Genomic DNA, 23,872 nt, shown 5'->3' on the forward strand with positions numbered 1-23,872 from the left:
GCAACCGCCATGGCCGTGATCACCGCGTCGACCATCATGTCGAAGAGATTTCGGTACCGTGCTCTCTCGCATTCACTTGAACTCTGACTTTCGTGATGCCTAAAGAAGATCCGACTAGCCCAATCGTGCCCTTCGGACCCTGCCTCCGTAGCGACGACGTGGAGCTCGCCCACTTCGCCAAGCCGCCTCCTTGCCGCAACCAGAGGCGCAGCAGCAGCAAGTGCTTCGTCTACGCCCTCGCCCCGATCGTCATCCTCCGCGCCGCCTTCCTCGGGTTTGCCCTCACCGTCCGCGTCAAGAGCCCCGAGCTCAGGCTTCGCCGTGTCGACGTCAAGTCCCTCGACTTAGTCCACCGTGGCCTCCTTCTCAGCTCCCTCGACCACGTCGCCGGTTGGGGAGGCCATCCTCCGGAACACCAACTTCTCCAGCAACCTCGCCTCTGAGCCTCCCGTGTGGGGGTCTCGCTCTGCGGGCGACGCTCGCCGACGTTGAGGGAGCTCGAAGAGGCCTGCTTCTCCTCCGCGTGCTGCATCTGCGATCCTGGGAACGCCGGAACGAACGATGGAGCAGCAACGAGCCCGAAGAGAGAAGCGAGCGAGCATCGGAGTAGGGGCGGCCCGTCAGCGACGGGAGGAACGGCCGCTTGATGCACGGCGGAGCAGCAACGAGCGCGGAGAGAGGGAGAAAAGTTCAAATTCAAAATTTCGAAAGGAAACAAATGGAGAGAGGGACAGAGAAACGAGAGGAACGAAGGGCCGTTTTCTTTCTCAAACGAAGGAAAGAGAAAAGTTTTTCCCCGCAATAAATGCTCTGACAGGAGAGAGAGTGTGCAGGCTAAGAGGAGAGAGGGCGTTGACAGGCTAGGAAGAGGAGAGAGAGGGGAAGAGGGCAGAAGACACCAGATGGGCCCACACCATCCACATGGCACCTCGTGAGTGGCCGGGGACCACGCTGACGTGGAGGTCCCGGACCACCCAATATTTTCTCCTTGCTTACCCCTCTCTAGGTCTTCGGCTGACGTGTAATAAATTAAAACTAACTACTTTTCTTGAAAACGACTTTCATAAAAATAGAAATTTGAAAATGAATTTTCTAGCTAGATAATATTTTATGATGGCTATACAATATTAGATATGGGTTCGGTCTTCAATTAACATTTCTCTGAGCTTTCCTCTTGTTTGGTGGGAATTTCCCTTCAGAGCTGACTCAAGTCCTCCTTGCAGTTTCTGCGCATTTGTCCCAACATCACTTTCCACGATCCACGTGAAACGCTTCCAATGAAGGTCTTCTACCTCCAAATTTGACTAAATTATATAATACATGATCATGCGCACTGCTTAAAGTAGTGTCGAAATTGATTGATTGTTCATTGTTCACATTTGAATGAGGGAAATTATCTAAACAACCCTAAATTTATTGTAATTTTTCAAATTCAATAATAATTTTTTTGGTCAATTTAGTCATAAAATTTTATATTTGTTTCAACTAATGCTAATGTGGACGTTGACCGACGTTGACCATTTAATCGACACTGACATATCAATGTTTTAATTTTTTTCCTATTTCTTCTTCTTTTTTTGTTACCTTTTTTCCTTCTTCCTCTAGCTTTTCTAATGACTAGCCACTAGGGAAGCTCATCCTCGCCTAGCATTGCAATGGCAAGGGCAAGGGCAAGGGATAGCCTTGCCAATGACAGCCAGGCCTTGCTAGGGGTGGCCAAGGCTAGCCCTCGCCAAGTGAAGTCCATCTCACCATCCTTAGCCCCTAGTTTGGTCAATAGAAAGAAAAAAACAAAAAAGAGAAATAAAAAGAAAATAAATTAAATTAAAAATTAACATGCCAACGTTAACCATATCCTACACTGAGAGTGGTTTGAATGATTTCAATGCAAGCTTGTTAATAATCCAAGAAATATGTGCGTCAGTATTAATTGATCAAAATTATCTGAATGGATTGAATTAATACAAATGTAAAAAGTTTAGGGTTGACTTGGTAAAAAAGAAGGTTTAAAGCTAAATTAAAAAAGAATACAATAAGTTTTGCACTATTTTAATAATTTTTCCCATGCAAATGCATTACACGAGAAAAATTGTATTGCTAAACTAAAAAATTTAAAAGATACATGAAGAGAAAATCTCTCTAGAATCCCACTTAGGTCTCTTTCCTATTCCTACATAATCATATCAAAATAGTCAAACTTAGATCTTAGAAGAATAATGTAGTGGCTGGGGAGGAAATGGCGGAGGAAGTGGATCTCTTTCCAACCCCCCATATAAATTTCTTTTGGCGGAAATACCCTCCACATAGGGAGCCCGTTCGATTCAATAATGATGTAACGAGCTTTGCACCTCTCACCAAAAAAATCTTAAATCTATTACACTTGTACTAATCAATCATAAATGTTTTATTTATGCAAGTTTAGTAAAATATTTTTATATTTTACCAATTGAGTCTATCCAATCAAACTAATTTTGATTAAAAATCGTTAATGTGAACATCAACCGTCTTAGGTGACACTAACTTGGACATTCTTGTATTACTTTTTTTAAGGGGATTAGGAGCTTACAAGGGTTGCCAACTAATCGTTATGGCACTAGGCAAGGGCCACAATGTTCTTGCCTAATTTGGGTGTTGCGACTTTGTGCAGTTGACTAGAGACCATGCGCCCTTGCTTTGGGCTGGTGAGGGCATCATGGCCTTGCCAGTGAATCAACTCCTATTCTTCTGAGTGGTTTCATTCCTAAGTATTTTTCATCTTTCGAGTGAAAAACATAAAAGAAAAGCAAAGGATAAGATAGTAATATAAAGTTGCAATATCCACAACCAGGAAAAAAAGAGAGAATCACAAATTGAAAATGCAAATTGTATTGCTCAATTTAAATGGTTCGCCCTATTTTCACTCCCTTATCGACTCCTAACACCCCCATATCACATTGAATTGAGTATACTAACCATTACAGGTCCCATTCTTTATTTAAGAATAATTCTTACTATTTTCATCCTTGCAATTGGCTCCTGATACCCCCAACACATTGAATTAATTACATTATCTCTTGCACGTCTTGCCTTGAATTTAATATTATTTTTTACTGTTGACACCTAAATTTTGGCGATCCGATCATTTATTTACTGTATAGAAAATTATGGGTTAATTTTATCCCTGAAAAAATATTAGTTGCATAGCATATAAATTTAGGTGCATTTATTTTTAGTTTGCATGTTTTGCATTTATTTTTTGGACCGGTGATGGATGAATTTGAATTAGTGATTTTGAGCTTTAATTTGGCAAGCCGGACTAAGCCATGAAGCGAACAAATTGGCCCAAACCCTTTTTTTAATGATAAAAAATTATTTCGTGAAAAATAGAAATTTTGAAATTTTTCCAAGATATGATTGAATTTTTTTTGGATAGGGCAAGTGGAAAAGCAAATATTGCGTTCGGCAAAATGAATATTACGTTTGGAAAAAAATCTTTGTCTATATCGATTGGAAAAATTAAAAAAAAATTTTAATCATTGGCCTATAAATAGGTTGTTTATGTAGGTTTCAGGAGGCCACACATTGAATATACGGCCGCACAAAGGAGGGTTTTTATTTTGTATTGGGGCTTTTTTTTGGTTCTTGGAGGTAAAAAAAAAAAAAAAACTGAAGACACAAGAGGAAAAATTCTTTCTTCGATTTTTAGGGTTTTTGGGTGTCTTCCTTCGTTCCTTCGAGGGAGAGACACAAAAGAAAAGCTTTTGAGAGGAAGCAAAAGTCAACGAAGGGATTTTGGCTTCTGCTGAAGGACAGCAGCGACAGAGACGCACGATTGAGTACACCACAAATTTGAGAAACGCGCGTGAGAAATCGAGAGGCGGATCGTGGGGGAAAAATCGATAACGAAAAGCTCTACCCTCTTTTACCTTCGGAAGTTCAATGGGACTCCTTCGAAGTCAGTAATATCCCCGTGCGCCTGCAACTCTTTCTCGGTGTCCGTGAAGGGTGCCCAACTTCAATTAATCTGCTGCTCCCATCTCTCTGCCAATTGCAGAGTGCTTCGTTGTCGCCTCCACCGCAACTTTGCTTCCGCTGGCAGTTCCTGTGGGCTTCAAGACGGTTTGGGCAGCGTGCGGGCGTGACTGCAGTTTCCTCAGCCTTGAATTGCAGCCCTGGTGAAGCCCATCTTGCAATCAACGTGATTGAAATTCCCTGAATCACGAATTTTTAAGATAAATTCGCAACTTTAGAATGGAATAATTATTCTATTTATAAATTTTAAATTGAATAATTAGTTAAGATCAATTTATCGATTTTATTAGCGAAATAATCCAGTTTGAATTTCAATTCGAATAGTGAATAACATTTTTGATGATCATGGATGGTTTGATGTTTATCTCTTAATTGTTTTATTTATCTCAAAAATACAAAAAAAAAATGCATTTACATTCCATGTAGATTAGAATTGATTGCATAATATTTTAAAATGCATGTTTAGAAGGTATTTAGAATTGATAACGTTTCACTTTAGTTCTCACTTTAGTTATATTTTTTTTTAGTGGTTTTAATTACGAATTTTCATAAAAAAAACAAAAAAATCATGCGCGTGTCATGTAGGATTAGGTTTATGAAATGCCTATCATCTAGTGATTGTTGATAGGATCATTTAGTTAGAAATTGCTCGTCATTAGAATTATGTCATTTGGTTAATTTAGATTGCATAATTAATTGTTACATTTCTTTAATTTCGAATTTCATGGAAAATACAATTTTTTTTAGAATAAATACATTTCACGCTTTAGTATAGATTGCATTTTATTTATGTCATATAGTTAGGTCATATTGTCATGTCATATCATTTTATGTTAGATTAGAAGCATGCATTGCATGATTCTCATTAAAAAAGTGAAAATAAAAATTGAGTAATTAGAAATCATATTTAAGATTGTTGATATGAATTCTGATTTAATATTGGAGATGCTTTCGTTGCTATGAGATAATTCTTACAATTTATTCATCGCTTTATCTGGGTGTTAAATTGATGTTTGCGCATCCGCATGATCACCTTACATGTTAAGGAAATAGATTTAAAATCAATTCAAGCTACTTGCAAAACACTTTTTTTCAAAATAAAAGAGAAAGAGTCCGAAAGGAGTTAGAAATCTAGCGTAACCAAGTCCCGAATTCATAATCCCTAGTTCGTATGAGTAAAATAAATCTCCGTTGCTTTATTCTAATCGACCCACCAAAAATATATTAGTAGCGATTCCTTATTGGAAAATCAATTGCATGTTAAAAATTTGAACATAAGTCGCGAATTAGTATGGGCTTGGGAGAGTCCAAGCTAAGTTTAGTCTTAGCAATCCATTAGCCAAACCTTAAGTGGTACCCGAAAATTTGGTCGCGACACTTACCATTTCTTCTTCTTTTTTGAATTTTACTAAAAGAAAAACTTACTCGCATCACTTTCAAACAATTTTTCTTCACTTAATCAATTCTTTCGCACCTGTTACATTTGCATGTTTCGTTTATGTTTGTCCTTTTCAGAACTTATTCTCAATTACTATAACTTGAGTAGGCACTAATCATATATTAAAGTAAAAAATGTTAAATTTATCTATAAAATGTTTACTTTATTTCTGTAAATTATTCTCATGATTGTGAATCTTTTGACTTCAAATTTTGGTACAAAGTTTATGAGTATTTACTTAAAGATTGAATATTGTGGTTGTTGTATGCATTATGCACAATTTACTCAAAGATTATCCTTTTACTTGTGCTTAAATTACTTTTTTAAATAATTTTTCCCAATATAAAAATAATATAAAAATCATTAAAAAATAATTTTTTTCTGCCATAAACAAATAATTAGGTTGTTATCTATATAATAAAATATTTTTAAAAAGAGGTGCACCAATTTTATTCCAAATTGAGAAAGAAAAGGAAAAAAAAATGAAGGCAAGCCTTAATCTTAAATCAAAAGTGGGCCCCACATTTAATATCAATAAATATTATTTTAGATGGGTATGAGTAGTCTATCTCTAGTAAAAATGAAACAAATGATAAAAAATATAAGAAATAATCTTAAATCTAGAGTGGGGCTTGCAATGTTTAGCATAATCTATTCAACATAAAAGTGGATGTATGAAGCTAATAAGGAGATGTAAATAGTGAACCATTAAAACAAGAGCATTTAAGCCACAACAAGATGAGCAGAGTTTAGCTCAAAGCCAATCAACTATGGGTACACGAGGAGTAGCCTCACCTTACAGTGGCCTTGACACTGCCTCATCTCATTTTAGGCATGGGGAGCTTGGCGGTAGCTAGTATCGAAGCATTGATGTAGAGTCTACATTTCTACTGATAAGTCCCTTGATTCCCACTTAAAATTTTCTTCCAAAGTGGGTAGGAATACGGGAGGTAATATTGCGAGATCTCTAATTTTAGGGCGGATCTCCCATCTATTTCTTTTCCTTTGAGCCTTTTAAAGCCCTACTTGGGTCCAAAAAGGTTTTCTCTTTTTATGAAACCATTTATGGGGATGGAAATGACTTCGCCCTCGACAAAATGTCTCATTTTGATTCTATTTAATTCTTAAAAAAAAAAAAAAAAATCTCTTTCAAATTCTAGAATAAAAAAAATGCTAGAATCGTAACACCTTCGAAAATGAAAGCCTACCCACTATCTTTTAAAAAAAAAGAAGAAGAAGAAATACTTGAATTTATCGACAAAATGCGCGGGGCTCGCGCAATATGCGTTGGTTCGAGAGTGCAAGGGAATGGTATGCAAAAGGAAAATAACGAGAAGTCTTTGACCTTGGAAATTGGGCCGGGCCAGACATAATTTGGAATAATAGTCCAAGCCCACTATTGTACATGCATGCTTCCTTAAGTTGATATTGTACAATTGATTGCCTGCTACTTCACGGCCTGGCTCGGACCATAAGGCGGGTCTGTCGCGACGCCAACAACTCGGGTCGCCGCCCGCCCTGACCTGGCTCTCGGAATAGCCCTCGTATCAAACGAGCCCTATCTCCAGTGGATGTATAAAGCATGCGCTTCAAATCAAAGAAACCCTAATCTTCAAAGTTTAGATATCGTACTCATACCAAGAGATATTGCCGGGAAAAAGGAGTCGTTCCGTTCGTGATGGATGGTCATTTCTAGCAGCACAGACTATAGTCCTCCACTATCGACATCGAACCATCGTTTCTTGTCCTGCCTAGTGGGAACTATCGAAACAGGGAAAAAATTGTTGCATGCAGCCCAGTTGATAAAGACATTTTGAGGGGTGGGACCGGAGAGTAATAGGTCCAGAGTTCATTTCTCGTGAGCATCGTACACATATGTACATAATCTATGTTGCAATAAGTGAAGAATATACTTATATAATGAACTCATTTTTCAGACCAATAATATAATACTAGTCTTCTAACCACCACTTTGACAAAATTTCCTCAGCCACTCGAATGTTAAACTCGGTATAGCAAGTTTTGCGGTCTACTTTCTCCACTGCTCTACTAGCTTGTGTTTATTTAAGAGATGAGTAGTTCTAGGTTCTAAGTTCCGTATCCACTTGAAATCTGGAACCAACTTTATATACTTTGGAAATTGGAACCTACCCTGTCATGAGTTCTACGAGTCAATTCCACATTCTACCTTAGGTTCCACTTGTGATATTAATTGAACGATTACATTGAATCATCACTTTTAATGATCATAATTTGTTGTTACAAGTCATTAACCACAATTTATATTTAGACACATAAATAATATGAAATATTAATAAAGTAAAAGCCCTAATCATAAAATAGAAACTCAGACTTATCATTGGCAAAATCAGTCAAAGACATAAATAAAGGAAAACACAAAGACTTATCTTAGATTTTATGCTCCGAGTTTCATTTAGTTAGAACCTAAAACTTATCCATCGAAATAGGTTCCTCAATTTTTAGAACATAAAACCCGCCCTACATACATTGAAACTTTGAATCGGACAAATCTCACCAATCCGATTTTTTGGTTTTAAGATCCATGTTGGAGCTATGCTCACCCCTAGTTTGGTTAGCTATAATGAAAGTAGTTAAATGAGAATGGTCCCTTAGTTTCTTTTTCAGTACTTGTGTTTGGTGACATGGAATAAAAGTAAGTGAAAATTAAAAATTGAGAATGAAGACGTAGTTTTTTCCGGATTTACATTAATATGGAGGAGTCGGGAATGAATTAATAGGAATGACTCGATATAAAACTTAATTTTTTAGTTCTAGGAGGAATAGATCACTTTCCAACTCCACATATAAATTGCTCTCGGTGGAAATACTCTCCACATAGAAAGCAAGTTTGAATAATGAATTTTTTTTTTTTTGAATAATGACTTAACTGAGAAGGTAGGGAGCTTTAACATGTCTCTCAAGGAAATCACTGGAAAAAAAATCATAAATCTATTGCTCTTCTATTAATTTGGTTCTAAATATTTTAAATGTGTAATTTAATAAAATATTTTTATATTTTGTTAATTGAGTCAATCCAGCCAAGACAATTTAGTCGGAAATCTTTTCATGTGGATATTATCAAATAATTTTAATAATTTTTTAAAGTTTACTGTTCTTTTTTTTTTCTTCTTTTTTTCATCTCTTTACCTTTTCTTTGAAGGGATTAGGGGCTGACAAAGGTGAGCAGCAAACCCTTGCCGGCACTAAGTGAGGACTGCAATGCCTTCACTTGATCTAGGCATCACAACCTCACTTGAGCCTAGCAAGGGGTCGCGTGCCCTCACTTTGGCCAATTAGGGCATGACTATTGCTAGTGATTCAACCCGTATTCTTATGAATGATTTCACTCCTAAATAATTTTCGTCTTTGAGTGAAAAACATAAAAGAAAAGAAAAGGATGAGATAATAATATAAAGTTGCAATTTCCACAACCTGGAAAATAGAGAGAGAGAAAGAATCACGGAACCAATTTGGAAAATGCACATAGTATTGCTCAATTTGAATGAGAGCATTTAAGTCCCAAAGAAAGTGATCTCTTTTGGGGTGGAAATGACTTCGCCCTTAACAAAATGCCTCCTTTTAATTCTCCAATTTAATTCTTGAAAAAGGCTAGAATCGTAACACCGTCGAAAATGGAAAACTACCCACTGCCTAAAAAATGAAAAAAAAAATACTCGAAATTATTTACGAAATGCACGGGGCTGGCGCAATATGCTTTGGTTCGAGAGTGCAAGGGAGAGGAATAGTATATAAAAGGTAAATAATGAGAGGTCTTCGTCCTTGGAAATTGGGCCGGGCCAGACATCATCTGGAATAATAGTCCAAGCCCACTATCACCCTCTCTTGAGTTTTAAACAATGGACATTCATGCTTCTTTAGTTGATAATGTACGCTTGATCGCCTGCTACTTCATGCGCCCGGCTTGGACCATATGGTGGGTCCGTTGCGACGCTGACAACTCGGGTCGCCACCCGGCCCGAACGGGGCTCTCGGAATAGCCCTTGTATCGAACGAATTTGCCCTATCTTTCGTCCAACGGATGTATGAAGCACGCACTTAAAATCAAGCACAACCCTAGTCTTCAAAATTTAGATATCGTACTCATATTGAGATATGTTGCCAGGAAAAGGGATCGTCTTGTGCATGACAATGGCCATTTTTAGCAGCATCTACAAAAGTCCTCCACTATCAACACTGAACCATCTTTTCTTGTCTCGCCTAATGGCAAGAATCAATACAGGGAAAACTGTTGCTCTGCAATGATGGAATCACGACACAACTCGTCGGCCGGCTCATTTTCTTAAAAATGATCATTCTTATCCCTTACAAAAAGGAAAAAAAAAAAACGAAAAATATTTTCATCATTCAAAAAAATAATTAAACATAAATTATAGTCGATAATGAAAATATTTTTATTGACTAATAATTTTAAGTAATGCAAGTAATCATTTTTAGAAAAATGATATACAAATTATTCATTTTATGCGAAACAAATATAATCTTAGTTAATTACAAAACACCAAATGTTATGATTTAATTAACTTTTGCCTTACAAAAATTTGGATGAGCTTAACATTTTCCCGTCGGACTGCATGTACAGTGGTACACGCGTGCGAGGGAGAAAGTGAGTGGAAGTTGAAAAGACCAATGGCATCGATTTAGCTTGTCGGCCTAATGCTTCCACATAGTTGACAAACAAAGGTATGATGAAAAAAAATGTTTGGGAGGTGTAGAATGGGATTGTCCCTTGTTTAAGTCACGTCACCATTCTAATTCAATTCCCAATTGATTATTTTTTTTTTTTAAAGATTTAAGTGGCCAACAGTTTTCATATATATCTTGGCCGATCCACCTTTCTTGGGTTTTTGTTTTTGAAGTCCTATGTACCGTTTGAATTATTGAAATTACCTAAACATTTGTGAAAGTTTATATTTCTAGGGTTTAAGATGGCTAAAAAGATTTTTGACAGCAAGTAATGCCATAGACATCGCGACACCGTGCATATGTATTGTCACATTCCAAAGCATGGCTTAGAATCGGTTGGCATTTGTAGTGCACAAGGTGTCCTCGAGCAGCATAATTCATTCTATTAGGGAGCGGCTTGAAGACTAGCCCAAGGTTAGAAACCTATTGGATTGTGCCTGAACATCGTCACAGTCCAATTTACATGCATTATTCGAAGAGTTTTTACACGGTCCAGGCCTCACTTAAATCGGTATGTTATGTCATTGATTGATTATTGAAAATATATAGAGTTAAGTTACTTAAACATTAAAGTACTTTTACATGAGGCAATACCACACGTGTTTTACACGTGTATAATTCATTTCACTCCATAATAACATTTATTTTTCCTAAATTGAGTAAATTGAACACAAAGCAAAGGAGATAGAAGCCTTTTTGAAAATCATGTATGCACGTGTATTTTACACGAAATTACGAGTATTAGTAATCATCTGTCCTTTGGCCAATAGAAATCATAGTTGTTTCCTTATTGGGTTGTTTTACCCTATTGGAAGTGCTCATGCACAGTCGATTTCCATTATAGAGGATCATACCATAAATTCCACGGCAAAAGTTCTGCCCAAGGTAGCAAATTCCGAAATGGGTTTCTTCACCTCTCTATCTACTATCTATTAGTGGCGCCGACGTGGAAAATTGACAAGAAATATTACTATAATAGACACCTATAACACCTATATTTATTATGCACTGAATTCAGCTCCATAGGACTGACAAAAAAAAAAAAAAATTCAGCTCCACCTAATGCTGTTCTATATAGATTTTAATTTTTCTGTTTGGATATTTTTCGATAAATTTCGATAATGATGATGAGCAATTGGGTGTCCACTACATGCAAATTAATCTAAAATTGAGGAGACAAAAGATGACCATCGTGTTAAAAAAATGACCAGTGATGAAGAATTAGTGGAGGATCAAAGGAAGTGATCGTGCAAGAATCGAGTGGGAAGATTCACGATTTGATTTTAAATTCAATTTTGGTTGGTAACAATGAAATTGGACTAAAGTAAAAATCTTAATGGAAAGCTGACTTAGCAAAAGGCAACTTTTCCGAAAAAATCTCGGAGAGTCAATTTACATAAAAATAAAATGAACAAAAGAGAAAATAAAAGAGGCCGCAGAGATTGGAGGTTGATTATAGCGCGGCTCCACAATAATTAATTAGTAAATAAACTGCACGATAAATCAATGTTATGTAAAAAATGTGAAAATAACGGCGACCACTGGTTCATCCGCCACTTTTCTGGGATTCAATCATGACAAGCTACTTAAGATAAAATGCAATTGGAATTATTTTTATTGTTTTGTATCTCCACTAATCTATTTTTTGAACTTTTTTTTTTTCGTTTTTCTATATAAATGTAGTAATTTAAGATGGGGTTTTCTTACTCCAACACACATTGGATTTTAATTTAAATTGAGATAAACCTGCCAATAGAACTGCGAGTCTATCAAAGTTAGGTCAACTCACATTAATGCAAAGTCAAGGATTGAATTGCATTAAGACCTACCGAAAACCAAGGTTAATCCGCAAGTTCTATGACCACATAATATAAGAATACACAAGCTCTACTCATATTATCCTCTTCCAGGCCAACTTATGATGGTAGTAATAATTGTGATAATATTGTTAAGATATTCTCTCAAGTATTTTTTGTTTTGGTGATCTAGGGAATCTGCGCATCGTACTAACACGGACAGCCCGAAAGGCCCGGGGTAACGGGAGGTAAACTCTAGAGACAACACGTACTAGCCACCACACACGTGCCACCGGTTAAGTCACCTTGCGAGGCTCGAGAATCGGACTCCTCCCCTTGCGTTAGGGGGAGAAGCTCGCCGCCAGCAGCACCACCCGGGTGGGTGGTTTCTCTCAAGTATTGATATATAATAAAGTTGTTAAAGTCGTATTTTCCACTATCCATAGTTAGGAATTTTTGCCACCTAACTTTGCATCACGTGAATATATAAGCCCTGTACATGTCATGTAACTCCACCTTTGACCACTATCAACTAAATTGTTTGAAATCTACTGCGAAATCACTTCTGACCGCGGGAGCCATCCTTCATTGCTAAACCACAAGTTGCGTATGCCTTGAACACCTCCACCATCACCGCACTTGTTATCACATCACTTCAACCCGTATTCCGACACTGCCAAAACCAATTGCGACATTGCTAGCAGCATTGTCGCCGTCGCCTCTGCCACCATCGCGATCCCTAGTTCACCATCCTGCGATTGCCAATTCTAGGGCCACGTCTGAGTGCACTTATTAGTTGCTAGTTATATATTAAGTGATTAAGCATTTTTCTTACTTAAATTAATCAATGAATATGTACCTAAAAATTGGTCTTCCATTCGATGAACTATTTAAGAGTGCCAAAAGTTAACTTTGGCAATACTTGACGATGTTAATAATGATACCTTAATTTACAAAATGATAGTGTAGAAATTCTAAATGGATCTTTAATACCTGGGATGATTATTCTATGCAAGCAAGTACGTGGTCCGACGTCCTTCACATAAAAAGAAGAGGAATTTAAATGAATCTAAGTATGATGATAAAATGTGGCAGAATATTGCAGATTCAGATGCCACTAAACTCCCAGAAAAGGAAAAAAAAGAAAAGAATATTGCAGAATCCTCCCACTAAAACCATAGATGTCTACGAGCCCCTCAATTCCAGCTTGTGGACACTGAGCAAGGCGATGCATATAATTTATATATTCTGAGATAAAGAATCTAATACAATAACTTTGTCTTCTTCTTTTTTTAATTATCATTTTCTTTTCGAATTTTCACACATGTTGCGCACTTTGGTCGGTTCGTATTAGACCCGAGATATTCTAATGACGGCGGTCCTTATATTCTAATGAGCTGTGGTACATAACTAGTCCCATCTAGCAAATAAACAAAGTAGAAAATGCTTATGGTTGAAAGGCCACTAGTCCCCCCATTACAACCGATCAAAAATTTTCATTTCATATGCATGATATAAATAAGCTTTTGATATTTGAAATGAGATAAAAAGTTTGCCGACAATTTATTACACCTCTCGGATCAGCAATGGTATCATCCCCCATTTATAATGCACATTTCTCATGCATTTTACATGCATGTCTAGTGTAATTATAAACTACTAACCACTAAATCACCAGGTCAACCACAATAATTTGACAGGAGAACTTGCGTTGACTTATTTTGTAGGACGTATGTGTTCGGAAAATTGAACTATTCTATATATTAGTTATATAATCCTAACAAAAAGTATTTATTGAAGATGTCAATACATGTAAAAATTGTTTTGAACGCATCATTTCGCATCCCAATAATCAGATATTTCAATATGCCAAATAAAATTCATGGTGAACATGACCGGTATTTTTAATCTAATTGATATGGCAGATTTTATATACATAATCATGTGGCGAATATTTTTATACTGTAATTACAATTTAATCCACTTATTTAGATAGTAATTCACAGTTTATCATAGTTTTCTATTTTTTTTTAATCGTTACCTCTTATATTGTTAGAAATTTTTTGAAAAAACACAAACCAAGAACAAATAAAAAAAACAGGATTTAAGGAGCATCTGGCGGCCAATGCGATCTCTGTGCTCCCCATTACACCATGTTGACTTCCACGAGACAAAAGAGGAGTTCGTGGGGAAGACGCACATGTGACCCTTTTTCGACCAGAATCTACACGTTTGTTTGTCCCATCATTGTTAATTTTATTTTTCTAAGATTTGCCACATTAGTTTGGACATCCCATCAAATTTTCCACATTGAGAAGCTAGTGGGAATTTTTGAATAAAAAGCTTTATTTTCAATGTGCTCTTTTTGTAGTTCTTATGCTGCATTTTCTTGGTTAGGGTTATCACAATCTTTTTTCATCTAGATATCACGTATCAATTGACTAGAATCGCATAGTCCCAGATACATTTAATCATATTTTTTTTATATTAAAATTGTATTTTTCTGTGTGTAAGATTCACTATATCAGTTGATGGATAATTCTTGATCTACTCTAGTTTTGGTGTCCCCACGGTTCATCTCATTCACTATGCCCATCGAGGAGAACGGGCCTCTCAATCTAGCCATTGCCATCGAGGCATCAATCTCTACAATGATGGCCAAATCTTGATGGGATCTAGATGAATGCACCAGGACCTTCCTCAAAGGAGGAGGTTTTGGTTCTTAGGGTTTGAATTTGATTCGGTGTGACAAAGTTCATGTGAAATAGACGTGTGTCTTTTTCTGATAAGTGAAATATGCAATAATGCATCGTTTATGATAGAAAATCCCTAATACAATATCAAAAAAGTCGAACCAACTGGAGTCGATAATTCCATGCCACACATGACTATGCCCTAGGGAATAATAAGATGCAAAATAAGTATTCTCTGTCAGCAAAATGACTAACCCACCAAAGGGACAGATGAATGCTTTAGTCACAGGAGCAAAGTGGACACCCTCCCGCTCCTTTTTTTCTTGGTATGACGTCAGACCACGTTCATCTCTACTGTTTCAGAGAACTCTCTTTTCAAATTAATGCAGCAGCAACACCCACCCAAAAGAAAAACATTTGAAAAATGAGGAGAAAAAAAAGGAAAAAAGAAAGGAAAAACGGGAAGATGCAGGGCAACAAGCAACGTCCTCCTTTTTTTCTCCCTCCACGTCTCTCTCGCACTTTCTATAAATAACCTCACCTCGAAATCAAATCATCTTCACGCTTCGCCCTCCTCCTCCTTCTTCTCGTCTCGTTTTCGGGCCAACAGACTTCCTTTCTTCTTCTTCACGGTGATTATTTGCAGAAGAATAATCGGAAAGGAGGAGGAGGAGGAGGAGGAGGAGGAGGACGGAGGACGGAGAAGAAGACGGGAATGGTGAAGTTCTCGAAGGAGCTCGAAGCTCAGCTGATCCCGGAATGGAAAGAGGCCTTCGTCAATTACTGGCAGCTGAAGAAGCACGTGAAGAAGATCAAGCTCGCGAGAAAGCCCACGAAACCCTCTCATCCAGAGGCACTGATCAAATGGGATCTCGCGAGCTCCGTCCTCATCGACCCCGTCCGCTCCGTGGCAAAGAAGATCGCCGACAGGCTTCGCGGCCCCATCGACGATAACGAAACCATCGCTCAAGTAGTGATTCAGGTACGTTTGTACGCTTGAAAACCCACGCTTCCTTGTGTGAGAGAAAGAGTCTGCATTTTCATTTTTATTGTCCTGTGTTATTAAGCTCGTAGACATACTTTTCTCTTGCCTTTCCTCCGTCCTTCTCTTTTCACCGTGCATGGTACTTATGCTGCGTTAAAATGAACTTCATCATTAGGTTTGCCAAGCTTTTAGTTTGCTGTAGATGATAGGGTGCGTGAAGAGAAATGCTACAAGTTTAAAGCCAAATCTGCAGACTATATATAGAAAAGCTTGTCATTTGATGAATAGGTTGTTTATTGGTTAAGCACTTACGTTGGCATATGTTTGGTTGTAATGATAAGTAAATACTTTGTGTAAAAGCAACGGCAGTTATAATGAAATAGAGCTGCAATTACGCTATTTTCAGTTCAGACGTCGGATAAAGTTTACAATAGTCAAAATTTAGTGACTTGAAATCCTAAAAATTAGAAATTCTAGATGTACACAAAGTAGCTACTACAACTCTAATCATCAATTTTAGAATATTTCCACTTTAGTATTATCATTTTGTTGGTCGAAACTCTAGTTTTATTGATTTTTCGATTTTTTTTTTCATGCAAAATAATCAATTTCAAGGTTGATTTATTTATTATATATGTTGTGGTTGGACTCCAATAACCGCTGCAACTTTCCTAGTTCCTCCATTTTTCGTTCCTCGTCACTTTATGCCCCTTGCTCTTTTATTGGGTATTGAAGAGTATTAGTAATTGTCTGAACTTGCCAAATAGTATATTTAACGTGCGAATTTAATAAGTAGATTGTCCAATATGTTTAATTTTTCATATTTCAAAGTATTTCAATACAAGTTCTTATTTTATTAATATTTTGGAAAAAAATACGTCTCTTTAAGTAGGCCTAATAAGTATTTTAAATACATGCGTTAACATGATCTTTTTTGATCGAAAGTGACTCTCAATTTGTCTGTGAGATGTATTATTCCTAAAATTTAATTTGGATAGGCGCGACTAGTCCCCAGCTCAAGCCCCACCTCTCTTTTCTATCCACGCTACTCCTTACAAATGAATAGTGATAAACTATTCAAGCTAATTGGGCCCTGCCAAGTGTAGCAGTGAATCCACTGCATTCGTGACCGTCAAGATGCACTAATTCTTCCGTTCACTCAAAGCTGAGTCTTGATCGTCCAACATCCACAATTCAAAATCAGAAAACCTTGTACCAGCACGACAAATCTAATCCGATCTTCTAAAGGTGATAAGAGAACACGTCGGCTTTTTACCCCGTGAAGAATTTAACACAACCTTTTAAGTGTACCAAAATATATATATAAAATACACAATCACTTTGACAAAATTATTATTCTCTAGCACTTCGTTCATTTTTCGTTGTCATCTTATTCATGTGCTAGCTCACCCGACTCTTATTGCGTTGACGATTAGGACCAACACATTTTCAACTGCATAAATACAGTCCACTTTCATTTGATATTAATTTCATAGTTTATTCTCTATATCGAAATGATATCACTTTTCTCCAAGCAAGCGTAAAAAAACTTTCACTCCATAAAGCAAGAACTCAAAGAACTCTTTTTTTTCTTTTTTTTTTTTTTTTCTAGAAGGGCCTTTTGCCTAAAGTTCCAAACTTCGGCTTATGGACGAGATACTAATACATGCTAATTTTGTCACACCAGCCAAAAGTCATGTGGTTTTTTGTTATTTCTGGAAGGTTGCGTTATATTCATCTCAATAGGTAAAAGATTGCATTTTTTTAGTGTGTTTGAAAGGTCGTGTTAAATTTGTCATAGTGATAAATTATTGTCTATTTTTTTGGTTTTTGGCCCAAAAATGATACCAAGTTTGATCTCATCAAGCTCTCAAAATAGTAGTGAATCTCAGTTGACTTACCCTATTCTTCATTAATCGGTAAAAAAAAGCTATAGCTTCATATGAAGTCTTTGTTTAGTAAGGAGAGTAGTCCAAGTTACACGTTTCCGAAACTTCATAGATGATGACTTTGAGTCGATGAAGCAAAACCCGAAAAGAGATAATACCCTTTTTGAGTTGTCAGTTTTCACATTCACTCTTTCAAGCCGAGCAATATTCGCATGAATTCGGGTCCATATGACTGTTATTCATCAGTTTTCATTGATCCACATGATCTAGTGGTTGTTCGGCCATGAGCTCTTTCGAGCTGGGACCTGTGTGCTACAATTTCCTGTTGAGGTGAGATCGAGGGGATGAGGTGAGGGCAAAAATCCCGGGAAAAAAGTCCTTTTTCTTTGTATTTTTCTGAATAATATATAGTTTCTCCCCTTAAAAAAGAAGGTAAAGAAGGAGAAACGCTTGCACAGGTAGGTCTCTCTCTTTAAATCACGAAGCTAACGTGAGCCGAGCACCAAAAAAGAGAAGGAAAATGACACATAAACGAAAGAGACACCAAAAGACAGACGAAGTCGTTGAATAAAGGCCCATTTTCCTGCCTTTCGTTTTCTCTTTTCGTCGATTTATCGTTCCTTGGGGTTTGATTGCAGGTGACGAGTGAGAACTTGGAGAATGGACAGGTAGAGGGCGAAGCGCATGAAACAGAACTCACTAAGCTGTTCAATGAAGAACACGAGGTACATCAATAAGACCAACGAATCAATTGCTGCACAATACATATATTTACTTTGAATTTTCATTATATTTATATAATTGATCGAGCATCTTTAGGTGAGAGTGTTCTTTGAGGCGCTGGACGAAGAGCTTAATAAGGTGAACCAGTTTTACGATAACAGGGAGAGAGAGTTTCTGGAGAGGGGAGAGGAGCTCGATAAGCAGCTGCAGATCTTGCAAGACCTGAAGACCATAGTGAGCGAGAGGCGACGCAGGAATTCGTCGTCCCTGAAGGCGAATGGCAGTCACGAGGGAAGCATCTCGCGTTCTTCTTCTCCCCGTGATTCTGATTTTTCATCAGGTGAGATTCATAGTGATTTTCCTGATTATACGCAATTTATGTCGTTTTTCCACAACTCAACGGATGTGGCATTTTCTTTTTTCTATAAATTAGGAGGAATTGTACATGGTCTTGAAAGCTAAGAGCGTGATTATTTCGATAGGGTGACATTTTCAAAAATCCGCTGTTAAAGGGTAGTTTTAGGAAAGTATGGATAGCCTCGTGCCCTGCCACGTGGAGCTTAGAGAGAGAAAGCTGCATGGGTCTGTCGCAAAGTGGGTGAACCTCAATCTGTAAACGATGATGTGTACAACTACAAAGACAATTGTTCACGAAATGAGTCGTCCCATTACATACAGGACTTCTAGATAGGGAAAGATCATAGAGTTAAGGCATCTCATTGCAACCAACAACGCCATGAAACAAATTTATGTAAGGTAAAATGAGTCATGGCTAGAGAAATATATTATTAGATAGATTCTTGAAATTTTCTTGATTAAAATGTAAAAATCACATGAATAGCGACTGCCAGTTATAGCAATATGAGTTTTTAACCAAACGGGATAGTCAATTGTAGAATACTATTGATGGCTGAAGTTAATGGATGGGCCAAAAGCTATCTAGGTGGTCGATCTTAGTCAAGGCTTGTCGGCAATTGAATTTGGCCTTGCCGGCAATGTTGCGTGATGAATGCATAGGAAAATTGGTAAGAGCAAAACTGGAATTGAAATAATTTAGTGATGGTAAAATTTGAAGAAAGAAATAATTTAGCATTCCGTAAATGATCAAAGCCAAAGTTGGGTGAGACTTGCATTGAGATAAAACTTCTAGAAATACTAACTTTGATTTAAAGACCTTTGAAATTTTCCTGGTGTCTACCTAATTATGGCACAAAGGCCTTAAAGTGCCTGTTAGCATATCTTTAGTAAGTGATTAGCAAGGTTTTTTCCCCATTTTTGTTTTGTGTTCAAACTTAATTTCACAAAATTCGGCATTAGCTAAGTTATCCCGAAGGTATTATCGAATTTGAGAGAGCGCCTAGCCCGCAATTCATCTAATTATCATTTGACCATTATCCGTGACATGCACTTCTTGTTGATTATATTCCATAGAGAGCTTTGGCGACCTCCTCAATGAGAACTCCATGGAAGCCTTAGAGGAAGGTCAGGGGGTTGCAACCCAAGGGAAAAATGGCGCGAGTCATGTGAGCTCGGTGACGAGGTCATCGTCAAGGTCGAAGCCGAGAGGCAAGCCAAAGACGGGCATGACGAAGAGGATTCCGAGCACAGCAACGCCGGCAGGCGCGATCACGGCTCTCACGTCGATGCTGCGGGACGAACTTGTGAACAGCAAGAACACGAGAAAGGACGGGACCAGAGATTCCAGCATCAGCAAGAAGAAGATCCAGTGTGCTGAGAAGATGATCAGAGGTGCTTTTGTGGAGCTCTACAGAGGGCTTTGTCTGCTGAAAAACTATAGGTTATTATTATTTTTCGTTTTGGTCGTTAACTACAGGTTATTTGATTTAGTTCACTCTTATATATTTTTTCATACATACACATATTTTCCTCTTGTAAAAGAGCATTGAAAAAAGAATTAATTCAGATATTCTAAATCGATTTCTACATTTATGGATAATGGATATCATTATTTGGGTACTTTTGGCAGCTCATTAAACTTGATGGCCTTCACAAAGATTTTGAAGAAATTCCACAAGGTGAGCATTTTAATTTTTTGAACTTACTATGAGATCATCATTGGAGGTCATTTACCTTCTCAATTAGAAGAGACACTCTAAATGTGTAAAACATGTAGGAGTAAAATATAAAATAAAAAGGGAGATAATTCGCAACACATGTGTTCATGTTTTATATAAAAACAATTTAGTATATTACATCCTTAAACATCTCTGTCATGGTTTTATTACCCATCAAAATATTATCGTGCTATAATTTACACGCACGCACGCTCACACAAAGTATTTTGATATCTGTAACAGTAATATTGGCCATAACATAATCCCTTGTATGATAGAGCATGTAATAGCTAGCACAAACAAAACCGTAATAGCGATTTCCAAAGTACTCCTCAGAATTAAATATTTCTAGAATTACTGATAATAGGTATAATTATGATAAATTTTTCTTATTATTATATAGCCAAAATATTCATTGTTGTACAATTATTGTTGAAAAAAAAAATAAGATAGTTATATGACCAGAATTATAGTATATTGTAGAATGTAATTATTTAATATAGTACTGTAGATTGAATATTATAGATTATTACAAAAAAAACAATTAGTAATTACTTAATTGAAGAATTTAGATTTTTATATAATGTTTCCTATACTATGAGTAGAAATTAGAGTCAGCACAGTGAAGAATTTAGAGCTTATATTAATTCTTTGGCCATTTATAGCATTCATGATACTCAACGTGCAGCTAGAGAATTAGACTAAATTGCTGATTTCAATTTCTGAATGAACAGGTTGCAGGTCAACAAGTGTCCACAAATTATCTAAAAGAAGTGAAGAAATCCCACTTTGTCAGCTCAGATAAGGTAACCTGATTTTCAAAGTTTCCAAAGATTTTACACAAGGAAATTTCTAAACACTTCAAGCTGAAGGTGGTTATGATTTTTCTAAGGACCACTAACGGAGTTCTTGTGTGATTTTTGCTAGGTTATTAGACTAATGGACGAAGTGGAGTCCATCTTTACCAAGAACTTTGCCAACGATGACAGGAAAAAGGCCATGAAGTTCTTAAGGCCACACCAGCAAAGAGATTCTCACACGGTCACGTTCTTCGTCGGTAAGGATCTCTCCCAAGTCCCGAACTCGCGGTTGAGTTGGACACTGTAAGACTTGTTCAGATTTAGCTCTCAACAGTTTCGATTTTGCTGTGAATGGGTACAATTAGAAGTTCATCCGAGTACATCTTGACATTTTCCATCTGTCTGCAGGATTACTCACCGGATGTTTCGTCACATTGTTTAGCTTATACGCGACGCTAGCACACCTCACCGGCGTTTTCGCCTCCAATGCCGATCCTACTTTCGTGGAAATTGTGTACCCTGTGTTCAGGTAGGGTACTAATCTAATCGTTTCGCCTTTCACAATTGCTGATGTTATATCTTAATTAGTGCATGGTACTGATTTTCCACACAGATATGAGCAACAGTCTGTTTTTGTGCAGTGCCTTCGCATTGTTCAGCTTGCACCTGTTCATGTATGGATGCAACCTCTTCGCATGGAAGCGGACTCGAATCAACTACAACTTCATATTCGAATTTTCGCCCACCACGGCGCTCAAGTACCGAGATGCGTTCCTCATCTGCACCGCCTCCATGACGACTGTGGTTGCTGCGATGGTCGTTCACCTCCTCCTGCGCCCCGACAAAACCTCTCCGAACTGGGTCGACGCAATTCCAGGAGTCCTCCTTATGGTACAAAAACTTCCCCCACAATTTCATTGATAGGACTAAGTTGTGACTAGACATATTATTCACATTTTTGAGAATTTGTCCCCATTTTTCTACTTTAACTTGCAGATTTATATATTGTTGCTGGTATGTCCGTTCGATGTCTTCTATCGTCCAACCCGATACTGTTTCATTCGGATCATAATTAACATTATCTGCTCACCTTTTTGTAAGGTACATTTTTTGCCTCTTCAAATGCATGGAAGAACTTTGCAATAGACAATTTGATCACATTTTGAAGTTGATATAATTGAATGCAGGTTTTGATGGTAGACTTTTTCATGGCTGACCAACTAACCAGTCAGGTACAATAAACTTCATCCTGCGAATTTCGTCTGCGTCATTTTTGTGCAATAACACCATTATATATTGAATTATGTTCTCTATGTTCATTGGAAATCTATACACATTTCTGTTCCTTTGTCACTGCAGATTCCATTGCTGAGGCACATGGAGACGACAGCCTGCCACTTTCTTGCCGGAAGCTTCAAAACACACCAATATGAGACCTGCAAATCGGGGCAATTTTATAGAGAACTCGCTTATGTGATCTCATTCTCACCGTACTACTGGCGTGCCATGCAGGTTACTTACATCCTTCCATAAATGAAATCATCAAATGATCATGAGCTTAACTTCAAATTTTATTAGCTGAGATCTTGGTGTTTCTTGTCCATACTCAGTGTGTGAGAAGATGGTTTGACGAGGGCGATGCGAACCATCTGGCAAACATGGGGAAGTACGTCTCAGCCATGGTGGCAGCCGGAGTGAGGATCACATACGACCATCAGAAGGGGACGCCATGGCTGATAGTAGTCTTGGTGACCTCAACTGTGGCGATGTTTTATCAGCTTTATTGGGATTTCATCAAAGATTGGGGCGTCCTCAACCGAAGATCCAGAACCCTTGGCTCAGAGATGATCTAATCCTCAAGAACAGATGCATTTATTTCATTTCCATCGTAAGTTCCTCAGTCCTTCGAATTCCAATTTGTCCATACTGAAAGAAATACTTGGTGATGACAATTGACAAGTACTGAGAAGCTCTTACTATTGTAGGCTTTGAACATGGTTCTGAGGCTTGCTTGGGTAAAGACAGTTCTGCAGTTCCGAGGGGGAGTCGTTGAATCGCGTTTGCTAGATTTGTTCATGGCTTCATTGGAAGTGATTCGTAGGGGACATTGGAACTTCTACAGGTACATTTCAGCTACCTTCTCCTCTTGTACGTCTGTTGAGTTCATTGTCCTAGGTCCTATGAACAAATTTAGCCAGAGATTTCAATGTCATTTTCGTTCAACATCTGCTGCTAAGTTTCATTCAAAAATGAATGTACAGATTGGAGAATGAACATTTGAACAATGTTGGGAAGTTCCGAGCCGTGAAGACGGTTCCTTTACCATTTAGAGAGATGGACTTGGACGACTGAATTAAGCCACTAGACCGAGGCAAAGCTGTCATACATCACTACCATTTAGAGGCAACCATGAGAAATTCTGCTGCTGCCCCCCCAAGCATTAATGCGCTAATCAACTCCTGCTTCAATTGTAACTGTATGTACAATTCGGTTTATCAATCTATGTATAGAACAAGATCAGATCTTTCATCACCAGGGGTCCCAAATCCGCGTGTAAGAGAGTGAAGGATGCCTGTCGTGAGAATTGATTGTGTTGCATATTCTAGCATTCTAGTATTGATTAGCGATGGAGGAATGCTAATTGCATGTTCCTTTGATTTGTTTTCAACTCCTTTTTAAGTAGTGACATTGAGTTCAAGAGATGGTTCCCTGAAGCATAAAGCAGTTCCAAGAAGAA

General features: G+C 37.6%; 1 protein-coding gene across 1 annotated transcript; it reads left to right on the forward strand.

Annotated features, from left to right (window-relative positions):
- Positions 1 to 15,217: 15,217 nt before the first annotated feature.
- Positions 15,218 to 23,781, forward strand: LOC104414467 (phosphate transporter PHO1). The gene is given in 16 exon segments (XM_010025603.3): positions 15,218 to 15,645; positions 18,176 to 18,262; positions 18,357 to 18,600; positions 19,692 to 20,058; positions 20,248 to 20,296; positions 21,070 to 21,141; positions 21,263 to 21,392; positions 21,544 to 21,664; positions 21,777 to 22,026; positions 22,132 to 22,236; positions 22,323 to 22,367; positions 22,495 to 22,647; positions 22,746 to 22,947; positions 22,950 to 23,023; positions 23,121 to 23,257; positions 23,397 to 23,781. Coding segments are annotated over 16 exon segments (2,394 nt in total). The 5' UTR covers positions 15,218 to 15,378; the 3' UTR covers positions 23,488 to 23,781.
- Positions 23,782 to 23,872: the final 91 nt, after the last annotated feature.

Source organism: Eucalyptus grandis, chromosome 8, assembly GCF_016545825.1.
Source record: "Eucalyptus grandis isolate ANBG69807.140 chromosome 8, ASM1654582v1, whole genome shotgun sequence".
Classification (NCBI taxonomy): Eukaryota; Viridiplantae; Streptophyta; class Magnoliopsida; order Myrtales; family Myrtaceae; genus Eucalyptus; species Eucalyptus grandis.